This window comes from Schistocerca nitens, chromosome 5, assembly GCF_023898315.1.
Source record: "Schistocerca nitens isolate TAMUIC-IGC-003100 chromosome 5, iqSchNite1.1, whole genome shotgun sequence".
Taxonomy (NCBI): Eukaryota; Metazoa; Arthropoda; class Insecta; order Orthoptera; family Acrididae; genus Schistocerca; species Schistocerca nitens.
Genome location: NC_064618.1, coordinates 443,759,622 through 443,777,181, shown reverse-complemented (window position 1 = coordinate 443,777,181; position 17,560 = coordinate 443,759,622). Strand labels below are relative to the sequence as shown.

Sequence of the window (17,560 nt, the reverse complement as noted above, 5' to 3'; positions counted from 1 at the left end):
AAAGCCCTAGAGTAAACTTGTTTAAAATGACTTAAGGTGTACCTTACAGCCCGTTCCAGAACTTTCCAATCCAAAATTGGTACGCACTCCCCACTTGGCCTTTTACTCTGCTGCCATAGGTAATATTAATAATTTCAGTCTAAACCTGGATCAGATAGGCAATAATGTACAGAAAATTTGATTTACTCAGCATTACTATAAATAATGAATTAATGATTATACGTTTTTACCTTGTTCTTTCTTCTTCTTTTTCAATGGCTCAGCAAACTGGTCATCATCTAACTGCCGTTTTTTCTTAGGTTTTATTGGCACTTCTTCAGAATGCACTCCTGTGACACTATTTACATTGTTATCTAATCCATTTACATCTTTATCTTTCTTAGATTTCTTTTTCTTTCTGTTTTGTCCATCATCATCATCTTCCTCCAGAGGCTGATCATTGAACTGACTATTTTCAATTTCTTTTAGTTCAGCTTCATACTTTTCCCTCTTCTTTTTCTCTTTTTTCTGCTTCTTTGTTAATGCCACATCTTCCTGTTTTCCTTCAAGTGCTTGTATTTCACCACCTTCTACCACTTCAGTTCCAGTCTCCTTTTTCTCCTCTTTCATTTTCCTTTTTGGTGTAATTTGAGATTCTTCACTGACTTCTATAGGGATGGTTTCATTTTCTTTTACTGGAGCTTGAAAATTCCCACTTGCATGACTCTCAATATCATCCATAATTTCACTTCTATTTTCTTTTTTATTCTTTTTCTTCTTTGCTTTCTCCTTTGGTGTAACTTCACTTTTAACTTCCATTGAAGTGTTTTCGTTTAGCACTTCTGCAGCTTGTAAATTCCCATTTTCTTGGGTTTCACTACCATCCACAGTATCTGTTTTGTTCTTTTTCTTCTTATTTTTACTCTTTGTTGTATCTTCACATTCCTGATCAATGTCCATGGCAGTTTCATTTTGTTTCTCTGCTGCTTGTACACTCTCATCTGCATCTTTCTCAGTAATTTCTATAGCTTCACCTTTTGACTTTCTCTTCCTCTTCTTTGTTTTATCCTTTGGTGTGGCTTTACATTCTTCAACTATTTCCACAGACAAGTCTCCATTTTGTTTGTGGGAATCCTTACCCACATCTGCAGTAGAATCTTCTCCCTTTGTCTCGGCAACTTTGTCTGTAGTAGATGTTTCCACATTTTCTTTCACTCGTTTATGCTCTTTCTCCAATAAATCCCAAAGCTGGTCTATATCATGTGGAGCGATTTTGATGTGATTGTTTTTTAAGAAGTTCTGAAAAAATAAATAATTTTGAAGAAATTTTGACCATAATTTTATAGTTTTGTATGGAGACATGAAAGAAAGTACACAAATAAGAAAAGTACACAAATAAGAAAAATTTAGATAAAAATGTATTAGGAGCAAAAAATAAAGAAAATCTTATTAGTTTTTCTTAATTCTTGGGCATAATTAACACACATTTATAAAACGATCAACAGACATTTACTAAAAATCCTCCATGATACCATTCTTGTTTCTGTTATTTTACACCATCATGAAAGTCAGCTTCAAGTTAACCACAAACAGTGCAAACATTTTATGTAAGTCTTATCTATATAATGTTGGACTACCTAAAAACACTGCTTTGAACTTGTACTAAGCTTTCTAAAATTGTGTCGTCCTCACATTACCAAGCAAAGACTAATCGACACACAACAGTTTCGCTATCTAATTGGTCACAGTTAGCATTATGTAAGAATGAAAAGTACAACAGAGCTGTTATGTATATTAACTGCCCAAACACACATTGGCAGATACCAACTGAAATCACCATTAATTCACAGACACGATACCACAAAACTTGAATCTCACAATAATATCGCTACACGTTGGTAATATAAGACTGAACAGCAACTTTCGTATACACATTAACAATGGTAATTCAACAAAACTGACAAAACACAATATTTCAACATAAACGTTTCATTGTATTCATGTCAACTGAATGTGCCCTTACAGCATAAATCATAAAACTGATTGTATAGCTGCAAATATGCTTATATTCAGCATTTAAATTTCAATCCTTTTGCTGATCTTTCTATGCTGGGGAAATGTTTGCAAAATATTTCAAAAGTTCTCGAATAATAACTGTTTGGCTGTTCTTAATAATGATTTATTTAATGACTGATTTCATAGCCCAGAAGCCTCTTCATCAGGTTAAATTACAAAAGGCATTGCTACAATTGTGGTTGAATTATAGTTATAAAAAAATGTGCAAATTACTTACATGGTGAATCGTGACATTAAAGATGCAACGAGGACAGGACCACACATTCTTGTTTACGAAAAAAATGGCAAAATAAGCCAATCATCAGGTAAGCAGGAAGTATGGGTCTCCAGTTCCTTAGGTGTGCCTTTTTTTTAAAACTAAGAACCATCAAGGAATATCCTTCCAAATTAATGCAACAAAAAACCAATAATGGGATAGAACACCCTGTCAAAAAGTTAAAAAATTTAACACAAATCCAAATGGATAACAATAAGTCCATCTTAACCAGTTAACCATTGGACACACAGATACCACCCATACAGAGTGCCTAAAAAGTACTGAAAATGTGGGAACTATCAACAAGAACCTAATTAATAATAAAAACAGTATAAAGGTGACAACTGATAGGGAAATTTGTGTGAAAATGACATACCGTAAACACAGAAGACTGCTGTACATAGAGATGCAGGAGGGAAAGTGGCCAGCATGCCTCAATAATTTGTACGTTTATATTCTGATAATGTTTTTTGCCAATGTTATTCTCAGTATGTGCTTATTTAACATTTGACAAACGGAAATTTTTTTTCATGATGTTTCTGTCACCTGTGACTGTTCTATTATGTTATTTGGGGCAAGAGCATAACATTTTTTGTCAATGAATGTGACCATGCCATGCAAATTTCTGGAGGTCACACTGCCCCACTGCACATGTGCAGAACCGATTTCCATCACTGATGCGGCCTACTACTTGGTCTATAGCTCCTACTACTCTGTCTACAGCTGACCACTTTACCAACTGCATTTCCATGCACTGCAGTCTGCTGTATTTATGGTATGTCATTTTCAAGCAAATTTCCACATCATTTACTGCCTTTATACTGTTTTTATTACTAAGAGGGTTCTTGTCGACACTTCCAGCAATTTCCTACTTTTTAGGCCTCAGGGTGGATTGTGCCCATGTATCCAACGGTTAATCTATTAGGTTTGGCCCACTGTTGTCCATTTGGATTTTAATTTTTAATTGGGTGTGTAGCCCATCACTGGTTTTTTATTGCATTAGTTTGTGATGACATTTCTTGCAGTTTATAGAACAATATTTTACGCACACTTGAGGAACCATGGACCCCTCTGTTAATTGCCTCATTTATTCACAGACAAGGAATGATTGGTCCCGTCCATGTTGGAACTTCAATGTGATGATTCACCATGTAAGTAATTTGCTTCTACTCTCACTAGTGATTGTAATTATAATTCAATCACAATTGTAGTGAACGCTTTTTCTAATTTAACCTGATAATGTGGCTTCTATGCTATGGAAGTGGTCAGTAGATAAATTATTTATAGGAGCAGCAAAGCAGTTATTATTCAATATGTCTTCTTAAGGTTGCAGTTGTCCCTTGTACAAGACGGGGTGTATTTCAAGAGTTGATACTGTTATTCTGTTGCTACCGTTAGTCAGCTGGCTACTATTCAGTTTGAGTTGTCCAGTCCATTGAAGAGTGTTGCTGTAAGTACCCAGCATGCAATTACCTACTGCAAGGTACCAGTCACCTAATGTCAACTCCTTCCAGTTCCTTTCACAAGGTTTGCTAAGAAACTGGAGGAGAAGGATGCGCATTCCTGAGAGCAGCAACTATAGTCAGATTTGAACCCGAGTGTATCTGATAAAGTGTGAAGTTGTCCTCTGATCCCCATTCAGTTAAAATTTCTTTACGACTGATGCTGTTACTCCTTGTTACATGGCTGCAAGTGCTACACCACTTCTCGTGGACACACTGGAAAGACCGGGTTGATACACCAACAAACGGGAAACTTCATCCACTGTGTGATCAGACACATCCGAACACGACAGATTCTTTCTGTTATCTCTCCTCAACAATCTGTCTTATTGCGCTTATTTCATACAACTGACTATCCCACACTCACCACTTTACTGCCATTACTTACATCATCAGCAGATGAGGGTCACATGACCACCTTGTACCAGTTCTTCACCACAGACAGCACTCCAAAGTGGCCAGTGTGCTTTTTTAGGGGATTACTACTATTTTGTCTGGTTAGATGGTTCACTCTGAATGGCACATTAGGGAAGCTCTCTAAGCTCACATTCTACTATTTTTACACTGACTTCTCTTGTCAAAAATGTGTTCAATGCAGCAAGCTAAAAATCAAAGACTATCATGTCAGCATAATCAATTACATCCATAAAAATTCTGTTTTTGTTTTGAACGGCCAGTGTCGCTTGGTCACAGCCAGTGTGCTCCCTGCCACCGTTGGATAAGTAGCTGCCGGCAGCAAGTCGTATACTCTTAGCTCACTTATTTGGTACATAGTTTAATTCTTGATTTCTTTGCGTGTTTTTGGGTACTTGCATTGTTTAATTCATAAATTTCGGGCATATTATAATGTTTGAGAGTTGCAGCATCGCGTTTTAGTACCTGAATAGTGTAAAATCGCGTAGTCTCCTTCTGCCGCCGAGCAGTGTGTCAGCAGTGCGCAAGTAGCTGGCATTACTGCATTTACTAGGCAGTCTTGTATTTTAATAACCGTTTAAATTTTGTGTCGAATTGTTTGTGCTCTCTGTAGATTAGTTCAGACGTTGTGTGCACAACAGTTTTTAGCATGGATAGACAGTGCAACTGCTGTGTTCGGATGCGGGCCGAGTTGGCATCCCTTTGCTCCCAGCTTCAGGCAGTGTTGGCTTCGGTTACACAGCTTGAGGCTGTTGCCAATGGGCATCACTGTGGGGGTCCGGATGGGGGTTTGTCGGGGACGGCCAGCTAGTCCCACACATCCCCCGATCGGACTACGGCTGTGGCTGCCCGGGATACTGCCCACATTGAGGCTGACCCCTCACCCCTGGTAGAGTGGGAGGGCGTCTACAGGTGTGGAGGGGGCGAAATACATTCCAGAGGGCTGAATGGAAGGCCTCTCCAGTTTGTCTGACAAACCGGTTTCAGGCTCTGTCTCCGGCTGATACTGATCTTCAGCCAGACATGGCTGCTTGTCCTGTTCCAGAGATTGCCCCTCAGTCTGCAAGATCCGGGCGGTCGCAGAGGGTGGGCTTACTGGTAGTTGAGAGCTCCAACGTCAGGCGCATAATGGGGCCCCTTAGGGATATGGCAGCAAGAGAGGGGAAGAAAACCAATGTGCACTCCGTGTGCATACCGCGGGGAGTCATTCCAGATGTGGAAAGGGTCCTTCCGGATGCCATGAAGGGTACAGGGTGCACCCATCTGCAGGTGGTCGCTCATTTCGGCACCAATGATGTGTGTCACTATGGATCGGAGGAAATCCTCTCTGGCTTCCGGCGGCTATGTGATTTGGTGAAGACTGCCAGTCTCGCTAGCGGGATGAAAGCAGAGCTCACCATCTGCAGCATCGTCAACAGGACTGACTGCGGACCTTTGGTACAGAGCCGAGTGGAGGGTCTGAATCAGAGGCTGAGATGGCTCTGCGACCGTGTGGGCTGCAGATTCCTCTACTTGCGCCATAGGGTGGTGGGGTTTCGGGTTCCACTGGACAGGTCAGAAGTCCACTACAAACAGCAGGCGGCTACACAGGTAGCAGGGGTTATGGACTGGGCAGTTTTTTAGATTAGATGGCCGCGGGCAAGTACAGAAAGGGCAACAGCCTCAACGGGTGCGGAGCAAAGTCAGGACGTGCGGGGACCAAGCAGCAATCGGTATTGTAATTGTAAACTGTCGAAGCTGCACTGGTAAAGTACCGGAACTTCGCGCTGATAGAAAACACCGAAGCTGGAATCGTTATAGATACGGAAAGCTGGCTGAAGCCAGAGAGAAATTCTGCCGAAAGTTTTGCAAAGGCACAGTTGGTGTTTAGAAAGGATAGATTGCATGCAACCGGGGGTGGCGTGTTTGTCGCTGTTAGTAGTAGTTTATCCTGTAGTGAAGTAGAAGTGGATAGTTTCTGTGAATTATTATGGGTGGATGTTATACTCAACAACCGAGCTAGGTTAATAATTGGCTCCTTTTACCGACCTCCCGACTCAGCAGCATTAGTGGCAGAACAACTGAGAGAAAATCTGGAATACATTTCACATAAATTTTCTCAGCATGTTATAGTCTTAGGTGGAGATTTCAATTTACCAGATATAGACTGAGACACTCAGATGTTTAGGACGGGTGGTAGGGACAGAGCATCGAGTGACATTATACTGAGTGCACTATCCGAAAATTACCTCGAGCAATTAAAGAGAGAACAGACTCGTGGAGATAACATCTTGGACCTACTGATAACAAACAGACCCGAACTTTTCGACTCTGTATGCGCAGAACACGGAAGCAGTGATCATAAGGCCGTTGCAGCATCCCCGAATATGGAAGTAAATAGGAATATAAAAAAAGGGAGGAAGGTTTATCTGTTTAGCAAGAGTAATAGAAGGCAGATTTCAGACTAACTAACAGCTCAAAACGAAAATTTCTGTTCAGACACTGACAGTGTTGAGTGTTTATGGAAAAAGTTCAAGGCAATCGTAAAATGCGTTTTAGACAGGTACGTGCCAAGTAAAACTGTGAGGGACAGGAAAAACCCACCGTGGTACAACAACAAAGTTAGGAAACTATGCGAAAGCAAAGACAGCTTCACTCCAAGTTTAAACGCAGCCAAAACCTCTCAGACAAACAGAAGCTAAACGACGTCAAAGTTAGCGTAAGGAGGGCTATGCGAGAAGCGTTCAGTGAATTCGAAAGTAAAATTCTATGTACAGACTTGACAGAAAATCCTAGGAAGTTCTGGTCTTACGTTAAATCAGTAAGTGGCTCGAAACAGCATATCCAGACACTCCGGGATGATGATGGCATTGAAACAGAGGATGACACGCGTAAAGCTGAAATACTAAACACCTTTTTCCAAAGTTGTTTCACAGAGGAAGACCGCACTGCAATTCCTTCTCTAAATCCTCGCACAAATGAAAAAATGGCTGACATCGAAATAAGTGTCCAAGGAATAGAAAAACAACTGGAATCACTCAACAGAGGAAAGTCCACTGGACCTGACGGGACACCAATTCGATTCTACACAGAGTATGCGAAAGAACTTGCCCCTTCTAACAGCCGTGTACCGCAGGTCTCTAGAGGAACGGAATGTTCCAAATGATTGGAAAAGAGCACAGGTAGTCCCAGTCTTCAAGAAGGGTCGTCGAGCAGATGCGCAAAACTATAGACCTATATCTCTGACGTTGATCTGTTGTAGAATTTTAGAACATGTTTTTTGCTCCTGTATCACGTCGTTTCTGGAAACCCAGAATCTACTCTGTAGGAATCAACATGGATTCCGGAAACAGCAATCGTGTGAGACCCAACTCGCTTTATTTGTTCATGAGACCCAGAAAATATTAGATACAGGCTCCCAGGTAGATGCCATTTTCCTTGACTTCCAGAAGGCATTCAATACAGTCCCGCACTGTCGCCTGATAAAGTAAATCAGACCAGCTGTGTGGCTGGATTGAAGAGTTTTTAGCAAACAGAACACAGCTTGTTGTTATCAATGGAGAGGTCTACAGACATTGGGACCATAACAAAGTTGATGTGACTTACCAAACGAAAGTGCTGGCAGGTCGATAGACACACAAACAAACACAAACATACACACACAATTCAAGCTTTCGCAACCAGTGGTTGCTTCATCAGGAAAGAGGGAAGGAGAGGGGAAGATGAAAGGATGTGGGTTTTGAGGGAGAGGGTAAGGAGTCATTCCAATCCCGGGAGCGGAAAGACTTACCTTAGGGGGAAAAAAGGACAGGTATACACTCGCACTCGCGCGCGCGCCCACACACACACACACACACACACACACACACACACACACACACACACACACACATATCCATCCGCACATACACAGACACAAGCAGACATTTGTAAAGGCAAAGAGTTTGGGCAGAGATGTCAGTGGAGGCGGAAGTACAGAGGCAAAGATGATGTTGAATGACAGGTGAGGTATGAGCGGCGGTAACCTGAAATTAGCGGAGGTTGAGGCCTGGTGGCTAACGAGAAGAGAGGATATACTGAAGGGCAAGTTCCCATCTCCGGAGTTCTGACAGGTTGGTGTTAGTGGGAAGTATCCAGGTAACCCGGACGGTGTAACACTATGCCAAGATGTGCTGGCCGTGCACCAAGGCATGTTTAGCCACAGGGTGATCCTCATTACCAACAAACACTGTCTGCCTGTGTCCATTCATGCGAATGGACAGTTTGTTGCTGGTCATTCCCACATAGAATGCATCACAGTGTAGGCAGGTCAGTTGGTAAATCACATGGGTGCTTTCACACGTGGCTCTGCCTTTGATCGTGTACATCTTCCGGGTTACAGGACTGGAGTAGGTGGTGGTGGGAGGGTGCATGGGACAGGTTTTACACCGGGGGCGGTTACAAGGGTAGGAGCCAGAGTGTAGGGAAGATGGTTTGGGGATTTCATAGGGATGAACCAAGAGGTTACGAAGGTTAGGTGGACGGCGGAAAGACACTCTTGGTGGAGTGGGAAGGATTTTATGAAGGATGGATCTCATCTCAGGGCAGGATTTGAGGAAGTCATATCCCTGCTGGAGAGCCACATTCAGAGTCTGATCCAGTCCCAGAAAGTATCCTGTCAAAAGTGGGGCACTTTTGGGGTTCTTCTGTGGGAGGTTCTGGGTTTGAGGGGATGAGGAAGTGGCTCTGGTTATGTGCTTCTGTATCAGGTCAGGAGGGTAGTTGCGGGATGCAAAAGCTGTTTTCAGGTTGTTGGTGTAATGGTTCAGGGATTCAGGACTGGAGCAGATTCGTTTGCCACGAAGACCTAAGCTGTAGGGAAGGGACCGTTAGATATGGAATGGGTGGCAGCTGTCATAATGGAGGTACTGTTGCTTGTTGGTGGGTTTGATGTGGACGGACGTGTGAAGCTGGCCATTGGACAGATGGAGGTCAACGTCAAGCAAAGTGGCATGGGATTTGGAGTAGGACCAGGTGAATCTGATGGAACCAAAGGAGTTGAGTTTGGAGAAGAAATTCTGGAGCTCTTCTTCACTGTGAGTCCAGATCATGAAGACGTCATCAATAAATCTGTACCAAACTTTGGGTTGGCAGGCTTGGGTAACCAAGAAGGCTTCCTCTAAGCGACCCATAAATAGGTTGGCATACGAGGGGGCCATCCTGGTACCCATGACTGTTCCCTTTAATTGTTGGTATGTCTGGCCTTCAAAAGTGAAGAAGTTGTGAGTCAGGATGAAGCTGGCTAAGGTGATGAGGAAAGAGGTTTTAGGTAGGGTGGCAGATGATCAGCGTGAAAGGAAGTGCTCCATCACAGCGAGGCCCTTGACGTGCGGGATATTTGTGTATAAGGAAGTGGCATCAATGGTTACAAGGATGGTTTCTGGGGGTAACAGATTGGGTAAGGATTCCAGGTGTTCGAGAAAGTGGTTGGTGTCTTTGATGAAGGATGGGAGACTGCATGTAATGGGTTGAAGGTGTTGATCTACTTAGGCAGAGATACGTTCTGTGGGGGCTTGGTAACCAGCTACAATGGGGTGGCCAGGATGATTGGGTTTGTGAATTTTAGGAAGAAGGTAGAAGGTAGGGGTGCGGGGTGTCGGTGAGGTCAGGAGGTTGATGGAGTCAGGTGAAAGGTTTTGTAGGGGGCCTAAGAATCTGAGGATTCCTTGAAGCTCTGCCTGGACATCAGGAATGGGATTACCTTGGCAAACTTTGTATGTAGTGTTGTCTGAAAGCTGACGCAGTCCCTCAGCCACATACTCCCAATGATCAAGTACCACGGTCGTGGAACCCTTGTCTGCCGGAAGAATGGCGATGGATCGGTCAGCCTTCAGATCACGGATGGCCTGGGCTTCAGCAGTGGTGATGTTGGGAGTAGGGATAGCGTCTTTGATTCATAATCAAAATGTCTTCGGTCCCGGGTTCGATCCCAGCCACTGCCTAAATTTTGATAAATAATCAGCATTGGCGGCCGAAGACTTCTGGCATAAGAAGTCAGCCTCATTCTGCCAACGGCCTTGTCAAAGACGGCGGAGGAGCGGATAGAGGTGGGAAATTGCCCCTAAAGGCGGAAGAATCAGCAATGATTAACGACATGAAGATGCAGAAGGCAATGAAAACCACTGCATTAAAGACATGTAACGTGTATCCACAGGACATGTGGCCTGTAATTGAAGAAGTGTCATGACAATCTCTCCATTGGCAAAAGATTCCGGAATAGTCCCCCATTCGGATCTCCGGGAGGGGATTGGCAAGGGGGAGGTTACCATGAGAAAAAGATTGAATAATCAACGAAAGGATAACGTTCTACGAGTCGGGGCGTGGAATGTCAGAAGCTTGAACGTGGTAGGGAAACCAGAAAATCTGAAAAGGGAAATGCAAAGGCTCAATCTAGATATAGTACGGGTCAGTGAAGTGAAGTGAAGTGGAAGGAAGACAAGGACTTCTGGTCAGATGAGTATCGGGTAATATCAACAGCAGCAGAAAATGGTATAACAGGTGTAGGATTCGTTATGAATAGGAAGGTAGGGCAGAGGGTGTGTTACTGTGAACAGTTCGGTGACTGGGTTGTTCTAATCAGAATCGACAGCAGACCAACACCGACAACGATAGTTCAGGTATACATGCCGACGTCGCAAGCTGAAGATGAACAGATAGAGAAAGAGTATGAGGATATTGAAAGGGTAATGCAGTATGTAAAGGGGGACGAAAATCTAATAGTCATGGACGACTGGAATGCAGTTGTAGGGGAAGGAGTAGAAGAAAAGGTTACAGGAGAATATGGGCTTGGGACAAGGAATGAAAGAGGAGAAAGACTAATCGAGTTCTGTAACAAGTTTCAGCTACTAATAGCGAATACCCTGTTCAAGAATCACAAGAGGAGGAGGTATACTTGGAAAAGGCTGGGAGATACGGGAAGATTTCAATTAGATTACATCATGGTCAGACAGAGATTCCGAAATCAGATACTGGATTGTAAGGCGTGCCCAGGAGCAGATATAGACTCAGATCACAACATAGTAGTGATGAAGAGTAGGCTGAAGTTCAAGACATTAGTCAGGAAGAATCAATACGCAAAGAAGTGGGATACGGAAGTACTAAGGAATGACGAGATACGTTTGAAGTTCTCCAACGCTATAGATACAGCAATAAGAAATAGCGCAGTAGGCAGTACAGTTGAAGAGGAATGGACATCTCTAAAAAGGGCCATCACAGAAGTTTGGAAGGAAAACATAGGTGCAAAGATGGTAGCTGCGAAGAAACCATGGGGAACAGAAGAAATACTTCAGTTGATTGATGAAAGGAGGAAGTACAAACATGTTCCGGGAAAATCAGGAATACAGAAATACAAGTCGCTGAGGAATGAAATAAATAGGAAGTGCAGGGAAGCTAAGACGAAATGGCTGCAGGAAAAATGTGAAGACATCGAAAAAGATATGATTGTCGGAAGGACAGACTCAGCATACAGGAAAGTCAAAGCAACCTTTGGTGACATTAAGAGTGCAACGGGAATTCCACTGTTAAATGCAGAGGAGAGAGCAGATAGGTGGAAAGAATACATTGAAAGCCTCTATGAGGGTGAAGATTTGTCTGATGTGATAGAAGAAGAAACAGGAGTCGATTTAGAAGAGATAGGGGATCCAGTATTAGAATCGGAATTTAAAAGAGCTTTGGAGGACTTACAGTCAAATAGGGCAGAAGGGATAGATAACATTCCATCAGAATTTCTAAAATCATTGGGGGAAGTGGCAACAAAACGACTATTCACGTTGGTGTGTAGAATATATGAGTCTGGCGACATACCATCTGACTTTCGGTAAAGCATCATCCACACAATTCCGAAGACGGCAAGAGCTGACAAGTGCGAGAATTATCGCAGAATCAGCTTAACAGCTCAAGCATCGAAGCTGCTTACAAGAATAATATACAGAAGAATGGAAAAGAAAATTGAGAATGCGCTAGGTGACGATCAGTTTGGCTTTAGGAAAAGTAAAGGGACAAGAGAGGCAATTCTGACGTTACGGCTAATAATGGAAGCAAGGCTAAAGAAAAATCAAGACACTTTCATAGGATTTGTCGACCTGGAAAAAGCGTTTGACAATATAAAATGGTGCAAGCTGTTCGAGATTCTGAAAAAAGTAGGGGTAAGCTATAGGGAGAGACGGGTCATATACAATATGTACAACAACCAAGAGGAAATAATAAGAGTGGACGATCAAGAACGAAGTGCTCGTATTAAGAAGGGTGTAAGACAAGGCTGTAGCCTTTCGCCCCTACTCTTCAATCTGTACATCGAGGAAGCAATGATGGAAATAAAAGAAAGGTTCAGGAGTGGAATTAAAATACAAGGTGAAAGGATATCAATGATACGATTCGCTGATGACATTGCTATCCTGAGTGAAAGTGAAGAAGAATTAAATGATCTGCTGAACGGAATGAACAGTCTAATGAGTACACAGTATGGTTTGAGAGTAAATCGGAGAAAGACGAAGGTAATGAGAAGTAGTAGAAATGAGAACAGCGAGAAACTTAACATCAGGATTGATGGTCACAAAGTCAATGAAGTTAAGGAATTATGCTACCTAGGCAGTAAAATAACCAATGACGGACGGAGCAAGGAGGACATCAAAAGCAGGCTCGCTATGGCAAAAAAGGCATTTCTGGCCAAGAGAAGTCTACTAATATCAAATACCGGCCTTAATTTGAGGAAGAAATTTCTGAGGATGTACGTCTGGAGTACAGCATTGTATGGTAGTGAAACATGGACTGTGGGAAAACCGGAACAGAAGAGAATCGAAGCATTTGAGATGTGATGCTATAGACGAATGTTGAAAATTAGGTGGACTGATAACGTAAGGAATGAGGAGGTTCTATGCAGAATCGAAGAGGAAGGAATATGTGGAAAACACTGATAAGGAGAAGGGACAGGATGATAGGACATCTGCTAAGACATGAGGGAATGACTTCCATGGTACTAGAGGGAGCTGTAGAGGGCAAAAACTGTAGAGGAAGACAGAGATTGGAATACTTCAAGCAAATAATTGAGGACGTAGGTTGCAAGTGCTACTCTGAGATGCTGAGATGAAGAGGTTAGCACAGGAAAGGAATTCAGGGCGGGCCGCATCAAACCAGTCAGTAGACTGATGGAAAAGAAAGGATTGAGAGGCAAGGCTGGAAGTCAGAAATTCCTGGAAGGTTTGGAGAGGGTGATTTTGAGGAAGAGGAGGTGGGTCCCGCCGTGACGGAAGACGGAACTGTTCCAGGCAGGGTTCAATTTGGATAGTGTCTTGGGGAGTTGGATCATAAGGAGTAGGATTAGGATCATTTTTCTTCGTGGCAAAGTGATATTTCCAGCAGAGAATACGAGTGTAGGACAGTAAATCTTTGATGAGGGCTGTTTGGTTGAATCTGGGAGTAGGGCTGAAGGTGAGGCCTTTGGATAGGACAGAGGTTTCGGATTGGGAGAGAGGTTTGGAGGAAAGGTTAACTACTGAATTAGCGTGTTGTGGTTCCAGATTGTATTGATCAGAATTTTGAGGTTTTGGGGGGAATGGAGCTGGAAGTGGGAGATTGAGTAGATGGGAGAGACTGGGTCTGTGTGCAATGAGAGGAGGTTGTGGTTTGCTGGAAAGGTTGTGAAGGGTGGGTGAGTTGCCTTTCTAGAGGTGGGAAACCAGGAGATTGGATAGTTTTTTGAGGTGGAGGGTGGCATGCTGTTCTAATTTGCAGTTGGCCTGTAGGATGATGCTCTGAACAGCCGGTGTGGATGTGGGAGAGGAAAGATTGAGGGCTTTTATTAAGGATAGGAGTTGACGGGTGTGTTCATTGGCTGAGTTGATGTGTAGGTGAAGGATTAGGTGGGTGAGGGCAATGGATTGTTCAGTTTGGAACTGGTATAGAGACTGATGGAAAGAAGGGTTACAGCCAGAGATGGGAACTTTAAGTGTGAGGCCTGAGTAAATAAAATATGGGAGTGTAATCTGGCTAGGGCGAAGGCATGTTTGCGGAGGGAATGTAAATAAAACTTAATGGGGTCATTGTGGGGACGTTGTGAGGGTGACATGATATTAGAAGGTGGAAAGTGTACCATGAGGCTGAAATGAAAATGAAAATAAAAATATATGGGGAGAGATAAAGGTGAACTAGAAAGCAACTGGAGATCTGGTGTGACAAAAGTCGAAAAAGTGTTGGTTAAAGATGAGCTATGTTGATCCTGTGGTGAACTTGGGTTGGTACACAACGATGTGCACAAAGGTTAGGTGGTTGTGTAGCCGCTTAAACACGATAAAGGGTGGAGAAATTTGGGAAAATTTCGAAAAACCTGCATGTAAATGTAAACTAGGTCATCTAGTAGATAGTGTCAGAAGTTCCCTGTGGCTTTTTGTGGATGATACTGTAGTATACAGAGAAGTTGCAGCATTAGAAAATTGTAGCGAAATGCAGGAAGATCTGCAGAGGACAGGCACTTGGTGCAGGGAGTGGCAACTGACCCTTAACATAGACAAATGTAATTTATTGTGAATACATAGAAAGAAGGATCCTTTATTGTATGATTATATGATAGTGGCACAAACCCTGGTAGCAGTTACTTCTGTAAAAGATCTGGGAGTATACGTGCGGAACGATTTGAAGTGGAATGATCATATAAAATTAATTGTTGGTAAGGCGGGTACCAGGTTGAGATTCATTGGGAGAGTCATTAGAAAATGTAGTCCATCAACAAAGGAGGTGGCTTACAAAACACTCGTTCGACCTATACTTGAGTATTGCTCATCAGTGTGGGATCCGTACCAGGTCGGGTTGACAGCAGAGATAGAGAAGATCCACAGAAGAGCGGCGCATTTCGTCACAGGGTTATTTGGTAAGCGTGATAGTGTTACGGAGATGTTTAGCAAACTCAAGTGGCAGACTCTGCAAGAGAGGCGCTCTGCATGGCGGTGTAGCTTGCTGTCCAGGTTTCGAGAGGGTGCGTTTCTGGATGAGATATCGAATATATTGCTTCCCCCTACTTATACCTCCCGAGGAGATCACGAATGTAAAATTAGAGAGATTCGAGGGCACAGAGGCTTTCCGGCAGTCTTTCTACCCGCGAACCATACGTGACTGGAACAGAAAAGGGAGGTAATGACAGTGGCACGTAAAGTGCCCTCCACCACACACCGTTGGGTGGCTTGCGGAGTATAAACGTAGATGTAGATGTAGAAAAATGCTTATACATCTGACTGTTCATAGAGAAAATCAGTCACTTTACAAAATAGTGACATTAAACAAAGCTTTTCACAGATGATTATGTAGTATGATAATGAAGACATCAGTGCCTTTTCCATACAACTGAGAACATAATCAATCAAATTCTGAAAAATTTTCTGATCCTTCAGCTCCATTAATGTTCTAATAATTATTTTTACACACTTCCATCAATTTCTTATGACCTTTGCTCTTTGAAATTTTTTTTCACCAAGTGTGGTCAATATTCCAGAAACAGTATAATCAAGAATAACTCCACACCACTTGAACAAGCATTGTGAAATACTTCTGCCATAAATAAATTTCACTAAAGAGAACTTCACAACGTGCCTTCTTTTAAAAAATCCATGGTAGGAAGATAACCCCTGTTTGAAGACACTGAAGGCACAAGGGAAATCCTGGTAGAAGTCATCCATACAAGATAGTTGTTAACTGAAAACCATAGGCTAATAACTCGTCTTCTGCACATGCACACACAGTTAGTACATTCTCAGTAAGCATTTTGGTCTGATAATTAGTACAAAATCTTCATTGTACAGCTATGTGTAGGTTTCAGACTTTGTTACTCAAGGTTATGTAGAGTTGCACTATGGAACCATCTTATAGAACATCTTACAGCATATCAACGATTCCACAATCGTGCTGTTATTTGCTTCAGACTCCAGAATAGATTCTCAGGCTAGACAGTAGAGACTTTCTCAACAGCAGTCGATGATGTTGCAGTTCTTCATTTGTACCCTAATTCCTTGTGAAATTGAGGATATCGCTGAAAGCAATTTTCATCAAAAGATTTTTCATAATATCCTCCGTATCTTCTCTTCAAAGCTTTAAGCAACCCAGATCTGACCGAAGGCGGGCTTGTGCCTTGCAAAATGAAACCTTAATTCTGCCCATTCAATTACCTGTAATGTCTGTGGCAGTGAATGGAATTGCTATCTGAAACTAACACGTCATCCTGGGTAGCACACCAACTGACTCATTGATTCTTTTTGTGTTCTAAGTTTTTATGTTTGAAATTGGTTTGCACTGGAAATTCCAAGAGTTTCATAAGCTGTGAGCATCTCATTTGGCATTATGCCTCTTGAAACTGACACATCTAAAATGTAATCACAAGTACCAACTGTTAATTTCAGAATCCCTTTAATCAGATGTTTGCTACTTATTTGTCTTTGCAATTTTCTGTTGGTGCTGAATTTCGCACTTAAAAGCAACAAGTATACCCTTCAAAGTTTCAAGAACCAGGGACGCACTGAATACTTCAAATATAGTGCAACCGTTACAGCATTTCAGTGAACATTAGCACTTAAACCAACTTAAGCACAAATACTGCTACCAAGAACCTAGAACACTAAACATCAAAAACCAACACTCAGCAAAAATCCAGATACAGAGAACACAGCAACACAAAATCATGAACTGACACTCACTTTCGCACAGGGTACAAAAGGAAAGGGTGTCATCCAGTTTCCCACATAACGTGAAGGGTGTACTATGGTAGGAGTGCAATAAAATGTGCATTTGCTGTAACACTACTCTGTGCTCTATCAAATGATTTTCTGATTATCTTGTAATATTTAAAGATTATCTATCATGTGAAATAATAAAAGCACGCCACAGTGTGATGTTAGTGCAATAAAACTGGATACAAAACCAAAGGCATAGTTTATCATCACTTTTCAAAAAGACTGAATGTGAGCAGAAATCGTCATCTTGTTGTAAACAAGACAAAAATATGGTAACGTCAATTACCGAAGTACTTGTTCTGCACATAAATGTGATGTGGATTACAGTCTAACTGCCACACTGAATCAAACGATGAGCTTGAAGGACATACCTGCATATTGGCAAATGAAACCATCATTAATACTATTGTTTACCACTTCTCCATTGATTATGTCACATAATAATGCCTATAGAGCATAAACCATGCCACCAATGCAATGCAATTAACTTCAAATGCGGAGAGACACAGGAAATAGCATCTAGTAACTGGATAAATGCAAAGGTGTAGGGAATAGTTCGGGTACCTACTATTTGATCTGGCATCATGCGAGTGCTATTGAAATTC

General features: G+C 42.3%; 1 protein-coding gene across 1 annotated transcript in view; it reads right to left on the bottom strand.

Annotated features, from left to right (window-relative positions):
- LOC126259911 (cell growth-regulating nucleolar protein) overlaps positions 1-17,560 on the bottom strand; it is a 65,063-nt gene that overhangs the window by 18,241 nt on the left and 29,262 nt on the right. The window contains exon 4 of the mRNA XM_049957001.1: positions 231-1,278. Within this exon, the coding sequence (XP_049812958.1) occupies positions 231-1,278 (1,048 nt within the window). The remainder of the gene's footprint in view (positions 1-230; positions 1,279-17,560) is intronic.